The 17,976-nt window shown below is 36.4% G+C and overlaps 1 protein-coding gene across 1 annotated transcript; it reads left to right on the top strand.

Moving 5' to 3' along the window:
• The first annotated feature begins 2,470 nt into the window (after positions 1–2,470).
• LOC118646587 lies at positions 2,471–4,233 on the top strand. The gene has a single exon (XM_036289779.1). The coding sequence runs from the start codon at positions 2,501–2,503 to the stop codon at positions 4,076–4,078; it is 1,578 nt and encodes a 525-aa protein (XP_036145672.1). The 5' UTR covers positions 2,471–2,500; the 3' UTR covers positions 4,079–4,233.
• Positions 4,234–17,976: the final 13,743 nt, after the last annotated feature.

Below are 17,976 nucleotides of genomic sequence, written 5' to 3'. Positions count from 1 at the left end.
TTCAGTGAAGAATTTCTCGTCACTACCGACGCGTCAGATTACGCGGTAGGAGCGGTGTTATCTCAAGGCACCGTCGGCCAAGACCGCCCGATCGCTTACGCAAGCAGAATAATGAATCGAGCAGAACAGAATTATAATACGACCGAAAAAGAATTATTAGCGATCGTATGGGCCGTGAAACATTTTCGACCATATGTATACGGCACAAAATTCAAGATAATTACGGATCACAAGCCACTCGTATGGCTATTTAATGTGACAGATCCAGGATCTCGTCTGATAAGATGGAGACTCAAGCTCGCCGAATACGATTACGAGATAATACACAAGGCAGGCAAAGGCAATACCAATGCCGATGCACTGAGCCGACACCCCGTAATAGAAGACACGGAGCACGTAAATACCGTCGAAGATAAAAACCGACAGGAAGAAGAGGAAGAAGAAGAAGAAACAACAAACCGGAAATACACGGAAAAAGAAAAGGAACAGATATTATATGAATATCACGACGCTCCTCTAGGAGGGCATCAAGGAATCGCACGTACGCTAAAAAGGATACGATTGGACCATAATTGGCGAGGAATCACGAAAGATGTGGAAGACTACATCGCAAAATGTGAACACTGCCAGAAAAATAAATTAAAAGCAAAAACAAAGATGCCTATGGTGATAACGGATACCCCCAAAAAACCATTTGAAAAATGCGCTATGGATATCGTGGGACCATTAACAATAACGACCACAGGAAATAAATATATCTTGACCTTCCAAGATATTCTTACGAAATTCAGCAAGGCGATCCCGATAGAAAGTCAGGATGCGAATACAGTGGCACGAGCATTTGCCACTAAAATAATTTTTGAACATGGAATACCAGAGAAACTACTCACAGACCAAGGTACGAATTTTACAAGTGAAATTTTCAAGAACGTATGCAAATTGCTGAAGATCGAAAAAATGCAAACTACTGCATATCACCCAGAGAGCAACGGAACAGTGGAAAGATCACACCGGACTCTGGCAGAATATTTGCGTCACTACATAAATACCGATCAAACAGATTGGGACGAGTGGCTACCGTACGCTATGTTCACGTACAATACGACACCACATACCGTAACCGGGCTCACCCCCTTTGAACTGATATATGGACATAGAGCGACTTTACCTACAGCCCTAAACCAACCGCCTAGACTGACATATTCCTACGACGACTATGCGCAGGAGCTACGAGAAAAATTGCGAGCCTCAAGCAGAATAGCAAAAAAAAAGGCACAAGAAGAAAAACAAAAGGCAAAGAAGCAATACGATAAAAAATCAAAGCCAGCAATTTTTAAGGTTGGAGAAAAGGTCCTACTTTTCGACGAGACCGTAAGACGCGGCCGATCGAAAAAATTAGACGCAAAATGGATCGGACCGTACAAAATAATTGAGAAAAATAATGACGTCAACTATACAATAAAAATGGGACGAAAAACTATACGCGTACACGCGAACCGATTAAAACTATTCATAGAAGAGTAAAGGACTCACCAAGTAGCAGATCCGGGTACCGCCTCAGGAATAGTCACAAAATAATCCAAATAATTCAGAGCACAAATTATAATAAAAAACTAAGTAACTATAGCACTACACAAACTATACATCACTACTAAGCAATTAAAATAAAAGATACTACGAAGCAATTAAAAGATACTATACTACTAAGCAAAACGAAAAAATTGTTTTTATATAAGCACTACAAGCTAGTACTACACTACACACACATAAAAGAGGAGAAAGCAAGGCGCCAGTTATTCTTCGTTCCCCGCATCGGGAAAAGCATCCCGGACGAAGTACTGCGCTACCCGCACATTAAAATCGGGGTCCATTTCCCCCTCAGAATCAGAGGAGACTTCCAGCTCCTCTATTACACGATTGAAAAAATATAAATTTGGAACCAGTTCTGGTGAATCTGGCTCCGACGAACTATCCAACGGAGAATCGGGACGTTCGTCCTCCCCCTCGGACTCCTCATCAGAAAAATCGTCCAAAATCTCCTCCTCAATCTCCCCATCGTCCATGAGGAACTCCCCTGCGTCTTCAACAAAGTCTTCGAAGACCCCAAACACCTCCCCTTCGTCAGGAGCGAAATCGTCCAGCGCGATAACCCCTGGAACAGGCGACGGAGGCGGCGACGGCACTAGAGAACGCATATTTAAAATAATTCTTCGCGACACGCACAGAAGAAAATCAGTCTAAGACTAACTCCAACAAAGACTAACGACAGTACCGGAAGACTCAAAACGCTGACATACAAAAAACCAAAGATAGAAGTCTGAGCATCTGAGACGATAACGCACCTTGACTTTGCAGAATAATCACCTGCACGCGCCTCAGCGACGGGCTATCAGCCGATCCAGCATACCACATAGAAAAATTCAAGGACAACCCAGGGATCTATTACGAAGAAATCGGACGACTACACCAAGTCGAAGCCCATTGGAAACTAGTAATAAGAATGGACATCGCATCACTAGCACCTAGGCTAGAGCATATAACCAAAAGTATTGAACGCACCGACATAATGTGCAAATCATTACTAGCAAATGTAAAAACATGCAAGAACCTGCATGGAATCCTAGACAAGGGACACAATAAGACGAAACATCTGATACATACCATACAGATGGTATACAGGACGCCGACAGATAAGCGGCGCGGACTGATAAACGGAGTAGGCTCCATAGCCAAGACACTGTTCGGAACCATGGACGCCGACGACGAGAAAACGATTAACGAACAGCTGACGCTACTAGAAGACAACAACGCGGCAACCAAACACGCCGTAGAAAATCAATTAAAAGTAATCAACGCCACGATAGCTCACGTGGAGACGTTGGAACAAACTATCCAAGAAAACGAAAACGCACTGACGACACTCCTAGAGAAAATACAAAACCAAAACCTAATACATAACAGACGATACGACTTGGACGAACATTTCACAGTTCTTAACGCTCTGACGAACGATCTACTACAAGACGCGTCCGACATTATCGAATATCTAGCATATATAAAAGAGGGAATACTTCACCCTAAAATCGCGAATATAGATCAAATAATGGAAGCTCTCCGTGAGGCTAGTCTAACCTGGCCCCAGGGACTCTACCTTCCTACAGGTATGCGAAATCACGATTGGTTAAAAATAGAAAAATTGATTAACATCAGCGCCTATTGCGACATAAAAAACATGTATACGATACTTAGATTTCCCTTAGCCAGCCTACCGATCTATAGACTTATGCGAATAATAGCGTTGCCGGTGCATAATCACCTAAACATTTTTTCATCTGTAAAAACGACTACAGAATATCTAGCAATAGACGCGGAAAAACAAACGTACCTAACTATCAGCGAAAGCGACCTGCAAGGATGTAATAAAATAAACACCGAACATATATGCGAGGCGACGCATGCGATAAATAAGATAAACACAAATGCGATCTGCGAAGTACAAATGTATATACACAATCGCAACTTACACTGTAACATAAACCATATCATAAGCGAACGCGCAATATGGATTAAGACGCACGACTCTTGGTTGTACTCCACAGCAAAACCTGAAGAAATTAGTATAAAATGCCTAGACCACCCCGAAGGTAAAGAAACGATAAATAATACCGGAAAAATAATTATAAACAAAAATTGCAAGATAGTTACAACCGAACTAATTATTAAACCACACAAAACTCTCAGTTCTAAAATCCTAGACACATACATGCCTAGGATAAATATTACAATGATACAGGAAATTTCTTTAGATAACCACACAGATAGTATACACTTGAAAAAAATTTCCGACAACCCACACGATTTTGGACACCTAAAAATGAGTATAGAAAAAATCAAACAAGAACTGGAGAGTGACCAAGAGCCGTTCTTCCGAAAAAAACAATTCATATACCCAATGACAACCAGCGGCGTTACCGCTTTAATCATAATAGCCATCATGATTTACATGATATATACAAAACAAACTAGCAAACCACCAAGGCCTAACAAAGCAGGTTGTCATCTGAGAACAAAGTTGTAAGCGAAAACATCGCACCCTCGTTTTCTTATCTAACGGGGGAGGGATGTTGTAAGCCGATTACAACTATATTTATTAAAATTGCGACACGCATCTTTCGAAAGACGTTGCAAGAAGCACCTCTTTCGAAAGACGCACAAGAATCCGCCGCGCTCACGGAAGCCTCAATTAACTTCCGTGAGATTACAACAGCGCACTCGGAAGCAGTTCGTATCGCCCTAGAAATAGGCCCTACGCTGCAAAATCAAACCGCAAGGCTACCGCGTTCCGATGTCGAAACGCTTAGCCTCGCGGAAGCTATCGACGCCCGGTCACTGGCCCCCGAAATTGTGCCACATATCATAATATATAAACGCGACCACGCCGTGACCGAGCGGAGAGAAAACATAACAACGTCCGAGCCGCGTCGCGTACTATACACCTTATCGCGAGTGATACCTAACACCATCACAGCTGATTGTAAGCGCAAGAAACAGAAATAAAGACAACGAACAAGCACGTAAGAAGCGTCTTCCTTTTCTTATACACCGAGCCGAACCATCACCCTTTGGGTCCCAACCCTTCAGGCAGAACGATCCCAACTACCGACGGGAAAGAATTCCCAAAACGAGCAAACGCTCACAACAGGAGTAAGGGCTCACCAAGCAGCAGATCCAAGTATAATCCCAAAATAATCCAAAGAAAGAACACAACAAAATGGTACACTAATAAAACTTACACACAAAAAAAATCATAATAAAACGCTACACTACAAGCTAACTACAAACAAAAAATAACGAACAAAATCCAAAACCGAACACTCATACACAACAGACGACCTTGACAAACGCTTTAACAAACGACTTACTGCAAGACGCGACTGAGATTCTCGAATATTTAGCACTAATAAGTACCAGCGCTATTGCAAATTATAAAAATACTTTCTCGTCTGTAAAACAAATGTAATAAATAAAATAGATACAAAAGCAATATAATGTGTATACACGACCATAACAAATATTATAACACGAACCACCTCCCAAGCGAGCGTGTAATCTGAGAAAAAAAACTAAAGACTCTTGGGTGCATGTCACACAAAAAAAACCGAAAATTAACCAAGAGCCTTTTCTTCGTCGAAAATGACAACCAGCGGCGTTATCGCCTTAATTATAGTAGCTATCATAATTTATATAATATATACAAAATAAACAACTAGTAAACCACCAAGGCCTAGCAAAGCAAGTTGTCATCTAAGAACAAAACTGTAAGCGAAAATATCGCACCCTCGTTTTTTTGTCTAACGGGGAAGGGATGTTGTAAGCCGATTACAACCGGATATCTATCACAATTGCGAAACGCATCTTTCGAAAGACGTTGCAAGAAGCACCTCTTTCGAAAGACGCACAAGAATCCGCCGCGCTCACGGAAGTCCCCAGTAACTTCCGTGAGATTACTACAACATCGCGCTCGGAAGCAGTTCCGTATCGCCCTAGAAATAGGCCCGCTGCACAATTAAACCGCAAGGCTACCGCGTTCCAATGTCGAAACGCTTAGCCTCGCGGAAGCTACCAACGCCCGGTCACTGGCCCCCGAAATTGCGCCAGAAATCATCATATATAAGCGCGACCACGCCATGACCGAGCGGAGAGTAACGTAACAACGTCCGAGCTACGTCGCGTACTACAAACCTTATCGCGAGTGATACTTGACACAGCTGACTGTAAGCGAACGAGAAAGAAATAAAGACAACGAAAAAGCAAGTAAGAAGTGTTTTCTTTCTCTCATACACCGAACCGAAGCTTCACCCTTTGTGTCCTAAGGCAGGACGAATCCCAACTACTTACGGGAAAGAATTCCCAAAACGAGCAAACGCTCACAAGATATTTGATTCAATGCTTAATTTACTAATTTTCTATTAATATGTGACAAATTGCGACCAGATAAACTGGTCGCAGTTCATCTTAAAAACGTGACATTCGTCAAAGCGGTAGTGTATTAATTTCTTAAAGAAACTTTAAGACATATATATTTATAATTTAGGATAATGTAAAATGTTTCAATGGTGTTGATAGAAAATTAGTAACAGGTTTTCAATTTTGTATTGACATGTTTTGAAATATTACATGCTATATTAAAGTATATTATTTATGTCGTAAATGTTTGTTTAAAAAATTAGTACACCAGCATATCTCAAGTAGATTTTTAAATAATGTGAACTAAGTATTGCTTTGAATCAATCGTGACAATCGATCTATTGGTGTCCAATATATTCGTACACTTGGTGCTTGCGTGGTATTGAAATATACATTATTAGTATGCGATTATAAATATATTAAACACATATTAAGCACAATTGATATAATTGTAGAATTTATTCATTTCTTTTTATTTCATATAATTGTTTTAAATACAACTACATGTTTTATTTGCCCACAAATCTGAAACTCGGGCTAGGTCCACGATCACGCAATACATTTATATACTTTTTCAATTTCAAATTGTACTACTTGGTTTGGTTTCTTCCCAGTGAACACGTTTTATAACGGCCATATAACATGGAAGTTACATGTAATGTAACATTGTTATTCTTGTGATAAGTAGATGCTACATAACATGTAAATAACCTGTTCTGTAACATTTGTTATACGCAGGTAATAAAACTGTTATATATCGTTTTAGCGTTATAGTCATGTAACAAAAATTGTATAATCGTAACATAACACACTCGTATCAATGTTATTACGGAACGATGCGTCGTAGTTGACTCAGAAATCAGACAACATTATAACATCCTGAATGACAGATCTATTTAATAATAAAAAAAATTATTATAAAAATAATGTTTTCAAAAATAACGGTTGGTCTACAACTACTGCGCACAAAAAATGCACAAAATCGAAATTTATCATGTGCTGAACAAAAACAGAATAATAAATGAATACTATTCAATTTTTCTTAGAATTATGATCTATATAGTTAACCATCTAATTAATCATTTGAACGCTTCAAAGATTAGCTAAATAAATCGCAATTTCCATCAAATTATTAAGGTTATGGAAAAAGATAAATTTAACAATGAAATTAATAAGTAAATAAATTAATGCTATTTATTTTTAATATGTTTTGCAAAATTTAATTGCTTTTATAAAAAATAATATAGTTGCGTCAGTTTATAACATATAGGTAGACAATAACAAGTACCCATATCGATGAGTCAAATTGGCGTAGCAGGTAGAGTACGAGGTTCATCATCCTAAGGTCCCGGGTTCAAACCTACCTACCAGCGGCAAATAAGAATAAAATAATATAATTTAAATTTAATTAATTAATAAAAATTTGTCTTAAATTTAGTATGTGCTGTTGATAAAAATAATTTTAAAAAAATGAAATTTTTATTTTATTTTATTTTTCTCTAGTTGCAGTTCAAATATATCCGATTTAAGAAATCTTTTAGATATCAGTTTCATGATATCTTTTTGTTCTCAAAAAAACGGCGCATTGGTTAACATTCTGACATATCATTATGTTATCTTTTAGAAGTCTCTTTATGTTATTATTTTCAGAAACAGGATATGCGTATCATGTGTGAAACGGAACGCATGTAACTGTTGTGTAACGGTTAGATAACACGTTATATAACATGTTATATTGCTGAGTCGGAAATTGTAACTTACATGTAAGTTACGTGTAATTTCAGAGTAATGTAACCTGTTATATTCGGTTACATTGCTATTACATTGCTACTATATTACTGTGTTCACTGGGTTTGGTTTCGATTTCGGTCAAGCTGGTTTCTTTTGGTTATTTTTATTCTTTTTGTTAACTTATAATTCGGTTTTGTTAGGTTAGGTTGTGACCGAAAACCAACGAATAAATCTCGCTATCGAATGTGTTATTTGTTCAAACCTTTGATGTTGTTACAGCTTTCCGTCGCCGTCTGATCGCCAGCTCCTTTATCCTTCCAAGAAGCAAGGTAACTGCGTCGTAGCCAACTTCCCTCCTTCAAGCGGTTTGCCGCCGGAACGCGCAAGATTGTACGCCGAGCAAGATAAGTCTTACTCACTATTTATTTTATTTGTCTGTCACTCACTCGAACGTCTTACTGTTTGATTTTAATGTTTTTTATTTTCAGGTACTGCAGCCGCCATCGGATCTCTCGGACTACCCAGGATCGTCTCGTCCCTCCAGGAATGCCCTCAGGTAAGTTTCACGCTAAATTAGCTTAGCCCCTCGCACCCAGATTTTTACAGGATGTCTTTTATTTTCAGGTTTCCCCAGGATACTTCGTCGCTGAATCTCATGCAGGTACGTAGCAGGTTTATTCAAATTTATGACACTTTGCAGGTTATGTTTTTATAACACTTTATAGAATTTATTCATGTAACCAAACAAATCAATAAAACAAAACTCCCGTATGCGACACTTGTTCACACTCGCCTTTTCCTCCTTTCGCACAACCTTTGTCAAATTTACAAAGTCCCGAACGCGAGGCTTATTCACACTCGCTTCGGATTGGTACGATTTACAATCGTAATAAAGTTAGGAAATCTAGTCGCTCTCGACGTTGTCCTGGCGGGAGCGTCTCGTTTGCCCACGTCAATATTGGCCACGGTCCCGATTGGCCACGTCAATATTTGCCACGTCAATATTGACCACGTCAATATTGGCCACGTCAATATTGACCACGTCAATATTGGCCACGTCATTATTGCCCACGCGTCAATATTGACCACGCGTCAATATTGTCAACGTCAATATCAATCCTTTTTTTAAATTTGTTTGTAAGTTATGAAATGTTATTAAAAAAGTTTTTGAGTGATCCAAATTTATTGAAACAGTGAAACATCCCAGACAGCACACGGATATCCTAACAACATCCATAAGATGTTCTTAACGGATATTGAAGATATCCACAGGACATCCGTTTTACGTCCTTTGGACATTCTATGGAGGTCCATGGAACATTGGTTTATGAAACTGGTGGACATGCTATATCCGTAAAATATGTCCGATGGACGTTCTATGGATGTCCTATGGACGTGATAAAAAGCGGCATTCAAAATTAAATTTTACATTAAATAAAAGGTAAAAATATAATAAAATATATAAATATAAATATTTATTTAACAAATTATATTATTCTTTCGATAGATTATACATTAAACAATTTTAATTAAATAAGTATCATACGTATAATATTAATTAAACAATCAGCTTTAAATATTTTGTAATTATCACACACATATATATAGTGTGTATCTATTGTTTAACGACTACCGTGGAACAAATGTTCTTTATATTGCAGACAATGACTGCAGCATGCGAATGATCTTGTCTAGGCAACAAATGATTGTGACTCGTCAACTATAACAGAAATTAAATTTTATGTTTATACACACACATACACACATATATATATACATATATACATAGGCTACAGAGTAGACTGTATAAAATCTTATTGTGTGCCATTGGTTTTGCCTCTACCTGGTTGATCAATTCGCCAATATATTCCATCACAAACTCACCTTTAACGAAAATGATGGTGCTCGGCCGACGCTCGCTTGCTCGTAGGCTCTGATTGTTCCCGTTGCTGCAATCTCTAATCTCGTTGCTGTTCTTTATCGAGACCTTTGTCATAATCCGCGTACACGTCGCCGTCGTCTATTACCATCTGTAATTATACGTCTAGAATTCGTCGCTGCTACCGTGTACACGTAACCGTTCTGTTTACGTACGTAGGTCAGAGCAAGCGAGCGTCGGCCGAGTACCATCATTTTCGTTAAGCATCATCATCATTCTCGTTAAAGGAGAATTTGAGGTGGAATATATTAGCGAATTAATCAATCAGACAGAGGCAAAGCTAACAGAGGCACACAATAAGATTCTTTGCTGCTCTCATAATTTATAATTTCTAAAAATTTTTAGGATTCTTACCTGACTGTGTAAAACATGCCGATAACCAACGAAAACCTAACCTAACCACTACTGCGACCATATTGGTTTTAAACGGCCATATTGCTTTTTAGTTCACTTGTGCATGCAGATTGTGTTGGCGGAGCGAGTACAAATAAGGATAGCATATGGACATACAAAGTGGTCCATTTTAGGATATCCCTTCAATGTCCACAAATGTATATCCTATGGATATCCTCATAGGGTCTATGGACCTCAGAATAAGAAATGGACATAAAACGGATATCCATAGGATATCCTGTGCTGTCTGGGAAGGTAATTATTCAGTTTAGGCACTGGTATTCAAATATCGATGTAGTTGTGCTTATTCGATGCAGTTTTGCTTCAAACGAACGAATCTGGCAAAAAAAAGCGTCGCTCTGCCCCGGAAAGCGAAATAATAATCATTAAAGTTGTCAAATATTCAGGTTAAGAAATCTGTCATACCGACGAAATATAGCGACACGAACACTCTCTGCGGCCATGTGCGCATGCTCTACAGTCATATGTACATGCTTCGCGGCCATATACACATGTTCGGTGGTCATATGCATGAAATAAAAGCGCTTCCCGGAATAGAGCGACGCTTTTTTCTGTTAGATTTGTTCGTTTGAAGCAAAATCGCGTCGAATAAGCACAACTACATCGATATTTGAATACCAGTGCCTAAACTGAATAATTACCAAATTAAATAATTATCGAAATTTGTAGTAATTGAAGTGCCGTGCTTTATGTTTTTAAAATTATATTTGCATTTTATTAAATATATATTGTGTGATTGTCACAAGTGAGGTGAATTGGTATTCACAACTGTGTTAATTTAAATAATATTGAAGAAGTGGCAACAGGAATTACAAAAGGATCCATGAAACTACAATACATGAGATTCATTTCAGCATGAGATCATCATTATTGTCTCCGCTATCTGAATCTTGTGCAATGTAACGAAGTCATCAACATTGCAGCTTGACTAATCATTTGTATTTATTGAAGAAAAAATATAACTTTCTTTCTTGTAACATACGTTTAGATAATCACATTTGTTTTTAATTCGTCTTGTATATTTGTGATTCAGTGAATGGATATAAGATGCAAAGTGTTATGTTATATATTGTGTATAATTCTAAAATTTAATCAAATTTATGTGATTTTATTTTTAATGTTGCTGATGTAACTTAGTTTATGACTATACTTTATTTTGCAAAGTAAATTGTGCAGATAAAACTGTAAGGAGTGCAGTTACATAAGTAAAATAAAAATATTTTAACAACAACGAATTGTTATTACTGAAACTTAATTATTAATTCTCTTCAAATCTTACTCGATTTTAGTTGAAGAAGCAACATCTTTATATTTTAATTTTATCAAAAAATTTATGTGTATTGAAGTTATATTTTTAACATATGTATGTGTTGCTTATTTTACAAAGTGAAAGAGTGCATTGTTATACACTCCTTGCATTACATTATTAACCCTTTGTTGAGACCAATACAAAGTTCTAATACTAATGAATGCAGCTAATCTGACAGATTAACTAGCTGATCTTGATATTTCATGTTTAAAAAGAAATTAGTATGAAAGCGTAAGATATTGTATGAATCAATGTTCTCGGGTTCAGGGTTTTCTAAATTAGATTATATCAATACTATTGTGAACAAGTGCTGTTTGCATGGTTATTACGACATTGAAATAATCTCTAAATATTAAAAATTTCAATGTTCAGCTTGGGAAAATTCATGAAGAAAATTTTATTGAATCTATGTCTATTCAATGTGCTATTTTGCACGGTCATGCATTTTACTTACGAGTTGTCCAGGGTATATATATATACAATTGAGTAAAATGGTTTAATTAATTGGACTAAGTTAAATTTTTAAATTACTATTATTTTTGTAAATTGTATTATTTTATATCGTTTAATTTTTTTTTTAATGTATGCTTGCTACATTAATTATATGATTAAAATTATGTAAATAAATAAAATTCCTAACAAATCACATGTCACTGTAAAATGATATATTGTCATGGAAATCGTCATTTCTTAGTTAATTATTTATGTATACTTACTAATATGTTATATTTAAAAAAATGTCTTTATGTATATGTATATGTTAGATAGTGAATTTACTCAGTTAATCATCAATATTATGTATTCATGTATAAAATTTTGTAATGTCGTTGTAATCATCAATCTGTAATTATTTGTTTATACATATGTAATAAGTTGTATTTCAAAAATATTAGTCATGTATGCATCAGAGAGTCAATGTACTCTAATGTATACAATAATATATGGTAATTAACCATATATTAAATATACCCTTGTAATATCGTCAAAATTGATCTATAGTTATTTGTTTATATATACGTATCAACAAGTTATATTTCAAAAATATTGATTATGTATGCATCAAAGAGTAAATGTACTCTAATGTATGCAATAACCCAGTGAACACATTTTATAGCGGCAATATAACATGGAAATTACATATAATTTAACATTGTTATTCTTGTGATATGCAGGTGCTGTATGACATGGAAATAACCTGTTACGTAATATTTGTTATACGCAAGTGATATAGTTGTTATCCATCGTTTTGGCGTTACAGTTATTCAACAAAAATTGTATAATCGTAACATAACACGTTTGTATCAATGTTATTACCGAACGATGCATCGTAGTTGACTCAGAAATCAGACAACATTATAACATCCTGAATGACAGATCTATTTGATAATAAAAAAAGTTATTATAAAGATAATGTTTTCAAAATAAACGGTTTGTCTACAATTACTGCGCACAAAAAATGCACAAAATCTAAATTTATCATGTGTTGACAAAAACAGAATAATAAATGTATATTATTCAATTTTTCTTAGAATTATGATCTATATAGTTAACCATCTAATTAATCATTTGAACGCTTCAAAGATTAGTGCTAAATAGATCGCAATTTCCATCAAATTATTAAGGTTATGGAAAAAGATAAATTTAACAATGAAATTAATAAGTAAATAAATTAATGTTATTTATTTTTAATATGTTTTGCAAAATTTAATTGCTTTTATAAAAAATAATATAGTTGCGTCAGTTTATAACATATAGGTATATGTACACAATAACAAGTACCCATATCGATGAGTCAAATTGGCGTAGCAGATACAGTACAAGGTTCGTCATCTTAAGGTCCCGGATTCAAACCTAGCAGCGGCAAGTAAGAATAAAATAAAAAATAACATATATGTTTTAAATTATAATTTAAATTTAATTAATTAATAAGAATTTACCCTAAATTTAGTATGTGCTGTTGATAAAAATAATTTAAAAAAAATGAAATTTTTATTTTATTTTATTTTTCTTTGTAACTGTTGTGTGACGGTTAGATAACATGTAATTATAACATGTTATATTGCTGAGTCGGAAATTGTAACTTACATGTAAGTTACGTGTAATTTCAGAGTAACGTAACCTGTTATATTCGGTTACATTGCTGTTACACTGCTAACATATTACTGTGTTCACTGGGAATATATGGTATCTAGCTGGTAGTTAACCATATATATTAGGTATAACCTTGTGATGTTGAAATCATCAATCTGTTATTATTTATGTATACATATATGTATATACTATGTGCACTAATAAGTTGTATTTCAAAAATATTAGCCATGTATGCAATAATATATGGTAGTTTCTAGATGTCGTCAAAATCATCAATTGCCAAATATATATATATCTGTTTAAATATATCGAATTATAATTATTAAATACGACTAATCTCCAACCCGATTGAAAATATCTAACGTCTGTGCATTACGAACTTTGAACAATTATATCAAAAACAGATATTCTCTGTAGTCAATATTAACCGCAGCATATTTTTCACTTTTGAATAGGGCTTTATACTAATGCTATAAGATATAACATACATTTAACATATATTATGACATATATTTAGAAAACATGCTTTTTACAAGGGATACACAAATTATAATTTTATGTGGAGGTATTTGTTTGTCAATATTTGTCTGAAAACATATCTCATGTCTGAAATTATTCAATATTTTAGAAGGAAAACTACTTATGCAATTTTGTATAGAATTTTGACAAACCTAATCAAATTTTGGCTAACTTCTACGAACGAAATAAAATGTTTCACTGTTTCAATAAATTTGGATCACTCAAAACTTTTTTAATAACATTTCATAACTTACAAACAATTTAAAAAAAAGAATTAATATTGACGTTGACAATATTGACGCGTGGTCAATATTGACGCGTGGGCAATAATGACGTGGGCAATATTGACGCGTGGCCAATAGTGACGTGGTCAATATTGACGCGTGGGCAATAGTGACGTGGCCAATATTGACGCGTGGGCAATAATGACGTGGGCAATATTGACGCGTGGTCAATAGTGACGTGGTCAATATTGACGCGTGGCCAACAGTGACTTGGCCAATATTGACTCGTGGGCAATAATGACGTGGTCAATATTGACGCGTGGGCAATAATGACGTGGTCAATAATAACGCGTGGCCAATATTGACGTGGCCAATCCACCTCGTGGTCAATTGGGATCGTGGTCAATATTGACGTGGCCAATATTGACGTGGCCAAACGGGTGCCACTCGGCTTGATTGATTATCGCTGATCTCGCGAATCGCTGCTCGGCATCAGCTTAAATAGTGCCGCGGATTTGATATAATAGTGGGAGCAACGGGCCCTCTGCATGACCATATATGGTCATTCCTGCGCGCGTCCGGCGCGCGGGAAATATTCGCGAGCTTAGCAACAATTACCAAAACGCAAGTATGTATTTCCGGTGGCATGATTGTTACTAAGCTGGCTTCGCTAAATTCCTTAAGGTGGCTGGTGCGTTGACCAGTGCGATGATCGGCCGACAGCGCACGAGGCATATGTCACCTGACACCTTGTGATAGCGAGCCTTCCTCGGCGAGCTATATGATATTTTTTCTTACTTTAATTTTAATATTTTCTATTCTATACTTTATCATATTATTTTATTGGTTGCGAGTGCTTCACTCACAACAATATGATAAGGATGAATAACGAAATATGCCAGTAGAACTTGAAGGAACGAATACGTCAGTGAGAGATTCAACTCTAGAGAAAACATTTGCCAGTAAGCAATACTCATCGTCTACACATACGATATTTCAAACAACACAAATCGATAAATCTTTGAGAATAATGGTATTGTCTTGATCATTAATACCGATACAAAAATCAGGTGTTTTATACATCAAAAATTGTAAAACATTTACAGACATTTGAGGAAGTAAGAGACCATTTTTGTGTCTACCGGAAAGTTTGATTGAAGCATCATCATTTTTTCTACTCTCATTTCGTCGATGAAATTCTATGCGTCGATTAGCAATTTGCTGCAGATGCTGATGAGATTTCCTACAACACCGACGAAATAGGTCATATTATTTTCATAAGGAAAAACGGAGAAAGAGTCTAGTGGACCGAAATGTTCTACATCTTCGGCAAGATGCAAAAGACAATGAGCATTATACGTCATAAAATCAAGCCCATAAATGTTTTCAGCATTATTAATAAAAATGCATAATGATGAATGAGCTAAGGACAAATCCGAGTCTAAGATGACAAGTCTACATAAAATGCGAATACCCAGATTTAGAAACATAAAATGCGAATATACCAATGGATGGACAACGCCTGCAAAAACTACCGGACCACTATAACATAAAATTTGCCGTTATTCAGTGGCCTTAAATTTTTTAAACTTGACAATTGAAGTAGGTATTCGTGAAAATTCATGAGGACACCAATTTTTTACTGTTTCTAAACGATGAGAAAGCAATTTTGTAAGTCGAGGAGTCAGTTTTACGAAAGAAGAATATTTACCCTCGATGAGGCCGGATTCAATTTTCTCCATAACACCTAATAATACTGGATGCATATATTCATAAGGCACCTGAGTTGGAATTTGCATTGGAAGACGAGAAAGAGAACAATTACCTTCTTTGTGATGTTTGCTATCGAGACATTAAGTATATTCTTCAACAGTTCTAGGTCCATGATTTACTCCACGTAAAGCCATAATGCTCGGACGCACATATTCATCTACTATCCAACATTTTGAACATGGTATTCGTGCATTGTGTGCTGGGTGATTCAACATTAATGCACGAACAGGTACATCTGCGATGAAACATCTAAGCTAAATCGTTTTTCTCACACCATTAAATTCAATTCCATTGTCCACAGTTTGAAGAACTTCAAAGACAAAATATTCGAAAAAATCTGAAGGATTTTTAGGTTTACTTGAACCTTTCCAAATACCTACGATTTCTGGCTTAGATTTAGGAATATTCGCTATTCTAATCTCAATTGGCCACATTTGAATTTTATCGAGATTATTCAAAGTCACTCCGTCAGTGTTAAAATCAATTAAAAGATGTTCTGGGATTTGCATAGCAGGAGTTTCATGAAGAATGGAAAGAAGACCTGCTGCAAATCCTAAGTGAAGATATTCGCCTCCAGATACTTGTTGAAGTTCACAATGTGTTCGAGGAGTTTGAAGAAGTGATCTAACATCAGTGTTCAAATTAGAAAAGCAACCATGAGACCTGAGAACTTTTAAAATTGCATTTCCCTGCACATGGGACATATTGGTAGATGAAAAAACTTTAGCAAGCTTAGATTTAAAATGTTGTAAAGTATCACAAGCTTCAAACTCTTTTTCCTCATCCATTTGTATCCTATCTGCATCGGTATCTGAGCCAACTATGTCTTTATCATCAGATACTTCAGAAAATGTATCATCAATAAAAATTTCATTATTAATCAGACTTATATTAACATTATCTCGAACATTCAGTATCGAACATGCCTCGAAAATACTCTCAACATCACTATCTATATCATTTTCAACATTCAATGCTGTTATCTTTATTTATCGCTGAAAGAGTAGCCTCAAGACGAGAACGCTGCCGTTTGGATAAATCATAAATGACTTTTCTACATTTTATTTTCTTTTTATTACTGTTGAGATTATTTGCTTTTGTTGTTAGTATTTTCTTTTCTTCAGTTTGTCCACATATACACGCACACACACACACACACACATATACCTTTAATGTTAATACAATTCAAGCGTTCAACCAACTCATTCATATTTGATATGTTGCGCTCGCGAAATATCGTTGCGTTGGTATGCTCGCGCAACCGGAAACGAAGGAAGAGGAAGAACGGAGGAGACGAGACAAGATGGCGATAGATCTCCGAAAACGCAACGTGCGTCTTGTGCGAATTCAATAAACCCAAAGTGAAATCCAGTGAAAATACAGTCCACTTTAATCGACCATTACGCAACATTGGTCCTTCGAGCCGGATCCACGGAGAAAAGGCCGTGGATTCAACGAAATCGACATAATCAACGAAAGAAACGGTGACGACACGCGAGGCAGTCTTGGGCCTTCGGAACGATCGACATCGAGACATCGTGCATGGTGTACAACAAGGCAAGCCATCTTCATCGCTAAATACGAGATTGCAAGCACAACGCAAGGCTCGTATCAACTGCAAGACGCATTTTTTCGGAATTTGCATTACGGCCGTCGAATATTCGATCAAGGCCATAGAGCGAGCATAGAGAGCATACAGCATCCAGCATCAAGTAAGCACATCGACCAATCAGAGGCGCTGACAGTGGCGCGACAACCGAGCATAGAGGGCGCACGAGATCCAGCATCGATCGAGTGTAGCAGCCAATCAGAGGTGTAGTAGCAGCCAATCAGAGGCATAGTAGCAACCAATCAGAGGAGCAGCAGGGCGCAACGAGCGAGAATAGGGAGTACATCGAGCGAGCTCATATAGTGAGTCAGTGAGCACATTCCCATCCTATCCTAACCCCAATTCGGAATCATCAAACCAGTAGTAGAGTTCGCATACATTTTGCATGATTATAACCACA

This window comes from Monomorium pharaonis, chromosome 7, assembly GCF_013373865.1.
Source record: "Monomorium pharaonis isolate MP-MQ-018 chromosome 7, ASM1337386v2, whole genome shotgun sequence".
NCBI lineage: Eukaryota > Metazoa > Arthropoda > Insecta > Hymenoptera > Formicidae > Monomorium > Monomorium pharaonis.
This window is presented reverse-complemented; position numbering and strand designations above follow the sequence as displayed.